The sequence below is a fragment of the Silurus meridionalis genome, chromosome 18 (assembly GCF_014805685.1).
Source record: "Silurus meridionalis isolate SWU-2019-XX chromosome 18, ASM1480568v1, whole genome shotgun sequence".
Classification (NCBI taxonomy): Eukaryota; Metazoa; Chordata; class Actinopteri; order Siluriformes; family Siluridae; genus Silurus; species Silurus meridionalis.
Genome location: NC_060901.1, coordinates 8,480,933 through 8,491,886, shown reverse-complemented (window position 1 = coordinate 8,491,886; position 10,954 = coordinate 8,480,933). Strand labels below are relative to the sequence as shown.

Sequence of the window (10,954 nt, the reverse complement as noted above, 5' to 3'; positions counted from 1 at the left end):
TATATATATATATATATATATATATATATATATATATATATATATATATATACACACAGTGAGGAAAATAAGTATTTGAACACCCTGCTATTTTGCAAGTTCTCCCACTTAGAAACCATGGAGGGGTCTGAAATTGTCATCGTAGGTGCATGTCCACTGTGAGAGACATAATCTAAAAAAAAAAATCCAGAAATCACAATGTATGATTTTTTTACTTTTTATTTGTATGATACAGCTGCAAATAAGTATTTGAACACCTAAGAAAGTCAATGTTAATATTTGGTACAGTAGCCTTTGTTTGCAATTACAGAGGTCAAACGTTTCCTGTAGTTTTCACCAGGTTTGCACACACTGCAGGAGGGATTTTGGCCCTCCTCTACACAGATCTTCTCTAGATCAGTCAGGTTTCTGGCCTGTCGCTGAGAAACACAGAGTTTGAGCTCCCTCCAAAGATTCTCTATTGGGTTTAGGTCTGGAGACTGGCTAGGCCATGCCAGAACCTTGATATGCTTCTTACAGAGCCACTCCTTGGTTATCCTGGCTGTGTGCTTCGGGTTATTGTTATGTTGGAAGACCCAGCCTCGACCCATCTTCAATGCTCTAACTGAGGGAAGGAGGTTGTTCCCCAAGATCTCGCAATACATGGCCCCGGTCATCCTCTCCTTCATACAGTGCATTCGCCCTGTCCCATGTGCAAAAAAACACCCCCAAAGCATGATGCTACCACCCCATATATATATATATATATATATATATATATATATATATATATATATATATATATATATATATAGTACAGACCAAAAGTTTGGACACACCTTCTCATTCAAAGAGTTTTCTTTATTTTCATGACTATGAAAATTGTAGAGTCACACTGAAGGCATCAAAACTATGAATTAACACATGTGGAATTATATACATAACAAAAAAGTGAACTATAAATATGTCATATTGTAGGTTCTTCAAAGTAGCCACCTTTTGCTTAGATTACTGCTTTGCACACTCTTGGCATTCTCTTGATGCCTACTTTAAAGTACCTACAATATAACATATTTTCAGTTCACTTTTTTGTTATGTATATAATAATAGAGCAGGTGTGTCCAAACTTTTGGTCTGTACTGTATATATAATATATATAAACTTTTGGTCTGTACTGTATATATATATATATATATAAAAAAAAAAAAAAAGAAAAGAAAAACACTGAAGGAGAAGATGTGTCCATAGTTGTGACTGGTATTGTACATACACAATATGTATTTATGTATGTATGAATGCTTTGTGTGTGTGAATTATACTAAAGAAATAACCAAAATATAGAACACGTGTTTGAAGAAGACAATAGGAAAAGCACCGCTTTGATTTGCTAATAACACTTGCGTCACTGTAGTTTTGCGGAAATGGGCTGGACTTGGGTATTTCCGAGTTTGTGCAACAAGTTTGCGACTCCACTGAGCGTAAAAGGCAAGTGCGCGTTGTTTTAACACATCTGGACGCTCTTTCTGTACAACATGTCCAGCAAACTGGAGCCATCCACCTACCTGTTCGACGTGCCTCCGCTTTTAATGGAGACATTTTGTAAAGTAATGGACTGCGGGTTCGACAGTCTCGGATGGAGAGGTTTGGGTAAGAACGCCATGCAGTGCGCATTTACACTGAGAGCCATGTGTGTGATCCGTTATGTGTCATACCTGATAATCGCTTATTCTGTGATACCTGTCTATTCAGCGGCTCGTATTCTGCCCAACTGGCTGGAGCTCAGATGCTCCGAGATGCACGCAGCTGCTGGAAAGAGCCCGACCCACGAGCTGCTCTGGTCCTGGGCTCAGCAGAACAAAACTGTAGCGGATCTGATCACGGTTCTGGAAGATATGGGACACTACCGGGCACTCGACCTGTTCCGTTCTCGCGGTGCGTACACGGTGCATTAGCTGTGTGTTTATGAACACTTTAAGTACACATGACAGTATATATTAATAATAATAAAAACATTTACATCCACTATTTTATTCATTTTAATGATTTTCTCTTTGCATACAAGAAGACCGAATTTCCCAGTTTCTGGAAGTTTATTCTTATTATATTCTTGCTTTTTTTTTTTGTAAAACATTAAAAACTTATATTTAGAATTTTAGGTTTGGCCCATTTATTAAACCACAGAGTGTATTATGTATGGTATGCATAAAAATATTAAGTTTCTTATAAATTTTTCAATAAATTGATCTCACTGCAGGGCCCTTGAGCAAGGCCCTTAACCCTCATTATCTCAGTTGTAAGTCGCTCTGGAAAAGTAAATGTAAGTTTCTAATGATTAATATAAATTTCCGATGAGTGGGTCCACTTTGCTCTCATAGGTGGACTACTGGTGTCCAAGATATCTGCTGACATTAAACCCATAGGAATAAAAATTTGACCAAATTTATTTGGACTTTCCAGCCTCAGTTATCATCAGTGCATACACCTGTATGTGAAGCAGAGTTTATACATGCTCAAAGGCCCAGCAGTGACAGCTGGGTGCTAGGATTTGAACTCCTGAACTTTCTCTGCTTTAACCACTAATCCATTACTTCCCTAGATATAATGGATGATTGCTTGTACTACACTAGAAGTGTAATTAATAAAAAAAAAGATACTTGAGAATCATCCTAAATCCACATCTGTGTAAATTTGAGTTTGTATTTGTCCGAATGTTTCTGTTACAGAAACATTCCCATATTTATTTGTGTGCATGTTTCTGAATGTGTCACTAGGCTGTTGGCATGTCATTATTATTTGATCAAGATTAGTTTGATAGATTTATAATTACAGATAATTATCCAGATGTGTGTTTGTGGGTGTGAAAAAAGAGAAGAATGTAGCCGACCTTTATTTTCTGTTTAGCATCAAGTAGCTCTTATTTCTTTTCTTTCTTTTTTTTTACGGTATATGATGGTTGATGAGATATCCTTGCTGAGAATAGAAGACTGGTATATTTGACTAGTACAGCATTTTCTTTTCTGCCTTAACCCTAAAACCTGTATTGTTAAAGGTTGGTTGTAGTTTTCATTTGGTGACAGTTACAAGTATAAAGTACGTATAATTTATAAGCATAAAGCAGTAGTTGAATTTTGAGATGTTCCGTGCTCAGAAAAATGTGTTCAGATGTGTTTATGTGGTAATCCAGCCCAGTCTAACAGGATTTCGTGATATAGTCATGAAATGTAATGTAATGTGTTTATAGACACAAATTTCCCTCTTTGGAAACTTTTATATATATATATATATATATATATATATATATATATATATATATATATATATATATATATATATATTGTTATTGATTTTTTTTTTATCTTTTAGCACTATTACTCAATATTTTAGCAGGAAATGTTATTCTTGTTTTTATTGCTTTTTATTTGGTAAGCTAATCGCTATTATAAACCAGCCTGTCGTGCTGAGTGACAAAAAAAAGAGGGAAATTCTTGTCCATGAACACACATCAATAGATTAAATTTTGTGACTATATTACAAAATGCTTTGTGTTGGGTAATCACAAATAGACTTCAGATGTAGCTGTGTGTGTATAAAGGTCTATGGCTGAGTGTGTGTCTAGTGTTCATGTGGTGATGGCATTAGTAATACAGTATGATTGTGTGTTCCATTTGTTTGCACGCAATATCCCTTAGTTATAAATGTAGGTGTGTGTATAAGTGTGTTTCTATAGAGTTTTAACACTATTTATGCATTTATTCCTATGTGGGTGTGAACTCACTGGCCTTTTCATTCAGTGGCGTAGATAGACAGTGTATTTGATCGAATGCGTAACCTGTTTGTGGGTAGGCAATGTTAAATGTTAAATGTGTCAGTGTGGTAAAGCAAGGAAAGGTAGAGTTATTCGCTGGCAAGAAGGTTGTTTAAGTATACTTCACACCTTTTTGTCATGGCAACAAGTTTCATTATTTGTTTGTGTTTCACTTCCATGTTGTATTTAAATGTAGTGTTTCTGTTCCTGCTTTTCATGGTTATAGTCTCTACAATGTCAACATGCTAGCACATATATATAGTGTCTGTCCTTTAGTAGCATTATTCATGTTGAGCATTTTTGTCACACTTAGAGGTCGAAGGTAATTTGAGCCATTGTCTGTTTGTTTTCAATGAAAATTTCCCACAGGGAATCCCATGCTGACTCATCATTAATTCAAATAAAGTGCTGTTTAAAGCTAGATGTCCTGATTACCTTGTGTGCATGTGACTGCTATTGTCATACTAAAAACTATATTAAAGATATTAATCAGTATTTGGCCAAACTAGAGGCACATTTTTAGCATGTAGTAGCATCATTATACTATACTGATTAATTTTGATATTTTTATATTTCTAGACTCCTACAAAGACCCACCATCTCCCTTAACAGCCCAGAACATTTCTAAGGTAGTGACAAATTATTTGCCATTCTACACATTGTAAACGTGTGTATTTTAAAGTAGCCCTTATTTAAAAAAGCTGTTTACTTATATATGCCAGAATGTGTTAAAAATTTCCCTAGTGACGAGTTGTTATTTGCAGCCTCTGCCTCACAATGAAGAACCATGCCCGTGTACAGATCTTCACTATGAGTGTGTACTCGATGAAGGTAAACTTCTGCATTTCATTTGTTAACAAACAAAAGCAGCATTTTCAGAAATGTTGCTTATAATGTCTGTAATTAAAGTGATTAAGGTACTTAGAGTGAGGAAGTTATGTCTAGACTGGTTGACAATACGGGATTAAGGGATTAGGTGTTTGAAGGAACTAATGGTTGAAAAATTATAGGTGTTTAAACCCTTCTTCCACTTTCCCATTCTAGGCAGACAAAAGAAAGCTCGAATCACATACCAAGAGGTCATAGTGGGAACTAGGAATTTTCATCAGGATTTGAAAATTGGAGGAAACACGTTTGCAGAGGTTTACAAGGGAAGGCGAGGAAACGAAAACTTTGCTGTGAAGGTTTTCAAGCAGGTGCTGTGGACTATCATTCTAACATCATGCGGGACAAATCTATACTTTAGGAAATACATGTATTTTTATATAGATACTCAAATGATTCACAGAATCATTTTTCAATGTATATGATTTTATATAATAATTATGCATTAAACATACTGTGGGTAAGAATAGCATCTGCTTCTATCATCTAATTAATTATTTTCAGAGACAAATACTTATCCCACATGGTGAAATCATTAGTTATACGACTGCATATAAAAAAAATCTTTTATATATAAAAAATTATGCTCTTTTCTATACAGGGGAACAAGAAGTCTTGGAAGGCTTTGTGGGAAAAATTCAAAACAGAAATTGAAGTATTACAGTTGTAAGTGTTATTTTCTATACACTGTTATCACTGTTATGGACTGTTTATTTTGTGGTTGTGTTGTAATAATCCTCTGTTTTTATTTTTATTTCCTCATTTTTAAGCTATGATCATCCCAATATCTTGGAGCTGTGGGGTAGTTTTTCAGTGGATGAGTGCTACTGTTTGGTCTGTCCGTTCATGTCTAATGGATCTCTGTGTCATAAACTGCATAATGAGGTAAATCAATTATTAAACCAAGTTAATAACAGAAATTAATCATGCAGATATGAAAGAAAAGCACAGGCAACACAAACGTCTTCATTAGGAAGCAAAAATGGAAGGTTTAAATATGGCAAGTCAATCACCAATCCTAACTATGTAGCATTTCACCTCCTGAAAAGGACACTGAAGAGAAAATACTCCAAAACAAACAACAGCTGAAAGATGTTACAGTATGGACCTGGAAAAGTACCACAAAAGTAGAATGCGACAGTTCGGTGATGCCATTGGGTCGCTGATTAGATGTAGTTATTACAGGCAAGAGTTATGTCACAAAAAACAAAATATTATTTACTTTATTTTAGGACTATTGGTTCCTATACTTTTGCTTAACTTTAAAACGGGCTGCCGGCAACATACTTAGATGTAAATCTTAATATAGATATTGAGTTATTGTGAAGCTCTGTATGTTAAGCGTAATAAAAAATGTAAAAAGAAAATGTGGGGGTTCTCAGTGACCTACTTTAGTTCTGTTTTTGACATGACCTCACTGACTTCCCTTCAAGAGCCAGCAGATTTACACGAGAGTAACACACACAAAGGGAAAAGAAGGCAAGAAGATACACAATTGAAAATAGGAACACACTTGGTGCTAAGCACGAACTTGCATGAAACTATGACCTTAATAGGGAACTCAAGTTTGCTACATAAAGCCTTGTTTGAACAGAGTAAATGAGCAGATTCTAACAAAATATTTCACAAATAGGAAGAATTAAAAAATCTCTGGTTTACATTGTCACTGACTTCCATTTATGATGATTTAATCTTTCACCCTACTAAAGGTTCCTTCTATTAAAGTTCATTTGAGTAAACAGTAGTGAAACAGGTCTTAAGATGGCATTAGGAATTCCTAAAGAGGAAATTGTGAGGCTGAGCAGACAATGGCATGTTAAAAAAAGGTACTGAAACAAGCGTGGTTTAAGGTTGACATCTTGTCTTTTTTTTAAGGATAAGGCTACACTACATAAACCGGCAGAGTTTATTACTTTTTGTCTTATTGATTTATTAAAATGTAGAAAAATGTATATCATACTAGCGAGGAAAATTATTACAAGCCCATCAAATCTATACCTTCCTCTGAATTTAATCTTCACCTTCACCTGAGTAACTAAGATATTCAGGTATTTAGATATTCTGCCTTTGGGGGCAAACATAAATACATTGCTGTAAGAAGTGGACTTAACATATGAATTATACATTGCCAGAATATTTGAAATAATAATAACAAAGCTCACGTGATGTCCTTGAACAATACTTATAATATATTATTATTTTTAGATGTATTAAAATGTATTAAAAAGGTATGTCTCTTTGGCAGTAGCCAGCATATCAACATTACAGCCACAAGAAGCGTCTCTGAGGTATAGGAATGAGTTAGGTGATATAGTAATTATGAAAGTTCTTCATTTCACACAGGAAACCAAGAGTCCCCTGACATGGCAGGAAAGAATCGAAATTATTAAAGGGACAGCGAAGGCTGTACATCATCTGCACACCGCTCAGCCTTGCAAGGTTATATGCGGAAACATCACAAGGTATTTCCGAACCCTTATTGCATCATGAATGCTTTTGCCATCCGGTTGCCTACACTGCTGCAGGTGTTGTACCTCGTTACAATTTTCACTCGTTCACTGTGCCCTGCAGTTCAAACATTTTGCTGGATGAACATTTGCAGCCCAAACTGTCTGATTTTGGAATGGCTCGTCTCAGACCCCACACTGTAAACCAGAGCTGGACCATCACCATGGACACAGGGCCCCGCAGCAACCTGGCCTACTTACCAGAGGAGTACATACGTGATGGCAAATTATCTGTTAAATTAGACATTTACAGCTTTGGTATGGTGAGTTGGTGACCACGATTTGTCTTATCATACTATTACAAAAACTATTACAAGCCCATTAAAGCTATACCTTTCTCTGAATGTAATCTTAACCTTCACTTAAGTAAGTGAATAGATATTCAGGTATTTAGATATTCTGCCTTTGGGGGGGCAAACATAAATACGTGGCTGTATGAAGCGGGCTTAACATATTAATTATACATTGCCAGAATATTTTTGTAATAATAATAACATAGCTCACGCGATGCCCTCGAAAACAATACTTTATATTATTATTTTTAGATCTAAAACATTTGATTACTTTTCATTATGCCATTCTCTAATAGTCTGATTAGCACTCAAACATTTACTGATTATATTTGCCAGATTTTGTAGCATTCTTTTTTTTTTTTATACATAACTTACATAACTTTATTCAGACCAGAGCATAATGTGTGTATACACAGGTCATTCTGGAGACATGTACAGGCAAGAAAGTAATGCAGGAGACACCAAAGCAAGCATTATTGGTAAGGAATTTTTTTTTTTTGTAGTTTAATTTATTATATCACCTATTAATAAATAACTATAGTGTTTTTCTCCGCAAAACAGACATTTCAAGCTCCTTTTAATTGTTGCTGAGTCATTTTTGTGATACAGTAGTTTGAGAAAACCTGAATTCTCTGTGAACCTGAATAAACCTGAATTTTTAGTACCTTTTTAATACAACTGTTTATTGTATTGATCATCTGGATTTAATCCTTTAATCATTAATCATGTGGAATTTAATCTAATACCAACTTTTTCCTTGCATTCTCCTAAGAGGGATTTGCTGAGTTTAGAGGCAGAAGAGAAGGGCTGTGTGGATGCCTGCCTGTGCTTTTTGGACTCCAGAGCAGGAGAATGGTCCACTGCAGCTGCCCTCTGCCTGCTCCGTTTAGGCCTGGAGTGTACAAGCACCAAAGCTCGAGCCAGACCAAGCATGGACAATGTAAATACACCATTCATGAGCAATCCATGCCATGCCTCTTTGAATATTACACTGTCAATCCTAACAGTAAACTGAATTATTGCTGTTTGTCTGTGTCTCTTAGGTGCTAGAGAAGCTTAGCGAGCTTCTTCCTTTTCCTTTTGCCCTGGATGAGCAGCCACAAACCCTGGATGACATGACTCCAGCTTTCATTCCTCTTGCTGATCATAGGCTGAGCTCCAGCCTGCCTGAAGAGCATGATGAAATGTTGAAGCCTAATCTCCCTGAACACACAGAACCTCGAGAGTGCAGCCAGTCAGAAGTTACTTTTGTGGGCAAGAATGAACGTGGTATGTGCCTGAGGAGCATCTCTGCTGTGAATGGAAAGAATGAAGATGGAGTTGTGCAATGCCTTCTGACAGATGGTGACCCTGCACTGGACCTATACAGCAGCTGGCCTGTTGAGTGCAGCTGTGCAGCTGGAGCAGAAATGGGCTGTGAGGACTGCTGTGCCAATGGATTTAGTCACAATCCATCATACAGCCCTCAAGGTATGTAAATATACTATTTGAGCTGCCTACAAAAAAATCTCATTATGCTTTCTAAACATTTACCTTATAAACAAACTTTATGACTGTTATTAAAAAGTAGGTAAGTTAAAGCTGCAGACAAAACACAAATGCTACATACATTACTATAGAACATACCATATAGCTTATCATTTTATGTCATACATGGCCAATTTGCTTTAACATTAGACCCTGCAATGTTTCTTTTCTGATGCCTTTCCAGATGACAAAAGACAGCCTTTTGAAAGTACAGTTGAAAATCCTGCTAAAAGGAGGCTCCAGTATAAAATCCAGTTGTACAACCAAGGCTTACTCAAGACAGAGGAACTTCTGTCAATGACATCAGACTGATTCTGTCTTTTCCTTAATTGGGGTTGTACATATTTCAGCAATACCTCAGTGATTCACCTGCCATTTTTTTAATAGACCACAAACTCCGTTATTTAAGTAAGTTTCTCAAAGCCAAAATTTCCCAAGTGTGTATGTAGGACTTACAGAGATATTGTATTCTAAGGTTGTGAAAATTTAAATATTTTTAAATGTTTTTAAATTATACAATTTGCAAGCCTTTTTGTATTTTGCCTATAAAGAGTAAGTTTTAATATATTGTTGTAACATTAGCTGCCTTACATATATTATTCACTAACCATAACATGTCATATTAAATAATATTCATAAGGCAGATCCTAATAGTCATTCATATTCATTAGCTTGTCCAGAGCCTTTCACCAGACAGTGAAATATTTTGCATGTAAATAAAGGCAGAACTTTTTTCATACCTCTTTTGTAATTACTTTTTACGTAAAGAATGGTCATATATCAACCAATGTCATGAAAAGCACAAATGGGATTTTAATTTGCCTTTGCAGCATTTAATTTTTATTTTGATTTAGCTTATTTTTCCAAGATTGGTTCACTGTCATTTTTACTATGTTTCTGCTAAAGTTAAATAGAGAACTGTGCATATTATCAAATTACATACTAGTATGCTATATTAATGTGTGAAAATATTGCACCACACACTGTTACTAGTAAAAGCTAGTAAAATAGAATTTTGGTCACCACTGAATTGAATTACACTTAAAAATAATTCAATATTATTAAAGATTTGACACTTTTTTAAATGTATGTTAACATATACCGACCAGCCAAACATTATGACTTTAGAACATTATGACCAGTGATTGAATAACACTAATTATCTCTTTATCGTGGCACCTGTTAGTGGGTGGGATATAAGAAGCAGCAATTGAACAATTTGTCATCAAAGTTGACGTGTTAGAAGCAGGAAAAATGGGTATGCATATGAAATTGAGTAAGTTTGACAAGGGTCAAATTGTGATGGCTAGATGACTGGGTCAGAGCATCTCCAAAACTGCAGCTCTTGTGAGGTGTTCTGGATCTGCGGTGGTCAGTATCTATAAAAAGTGGTCTAAGGAAGGAACAGTGGTGAACCGGCGAAAGGGTTATGGCACCAAGTCAAGGTACATTGATTCACGAGGGGAGTGAAGGCTGGCCCGTGTGGTCCGATCCAAAATATGAGCTCCTGTAGCTCAAATTGCTAAAGAAGTTAATGTTGTTAATGGTCAACGGGTCTGAATTGTTTTGGCAGCAAAAGCTGAGCCAACACAATACTAGGCAGGTGGTCATAAAGTTATGCTGATTGGTGTATCATACAAATAATATGTTAAATTACCAAAATAAGTATTTTACACTCAGATAACATTTTATATCTAGTGAAAGCACAAGTAACATTCTGTTAATTTAATTTAGAATCATATTCCAAGGTCAAATCAAATTCTGGTATAATAACCTCAGTTTCACTAAACTTAAATATACATATGATGTACAGGAGCCCATTTAATTCAATAAACAGACATTGATTGGCAAGATTAAAGAAGGAGAGACCTTTGAGATATAAGTTCTTTGGAGGTCTAAAATGTATAATTTTCTTCTTAGAATTTTGATTAAATCAATTATTCAATTTTAACATTACA

At 35.5% G+C, this 10,954-nt stretch overlaps 1 protein-coding gene across 1 annotated transcript; it reads left to right on the top strand.

Moving 5' to 3' along the window:
* The first annotated feature begins 1,406 nt into the window (after positions 1-1,406).
* On the top strand, positions 1,407-9,735 carry irak3 (interleukin-1 receptor-associated kinase 3). The gene is made up of 13 exons (XM_046874375.1): positions 1,407-1,626; positions 1,729-1,911; positions 4,364-4,413; positions 4,549-4,615; positions 4,829-4,980; positions 5,271-5,335; positions 5,440-5,554; positions 7,013-7,131; positions 7,241-7,439; positions 7,886-7,948; positions 8,242-8,409; positions 8,513-8,939; positions 9,181-9,735. The coding sequence occupies exons 1-13, from the start codon at positions 1,512-1,514 to the stop codon at positions 9,306-9,308; spliced, it is 1,851 nt and encodes a 616-aa protein (XP_046730331.1). The 5' UTR covers positions 1,407-1,511; the 3' UTR covers positions 9,309-9,735.
* Positions 9,736-10,954: the final 1,219 nt, after the last annotated feature.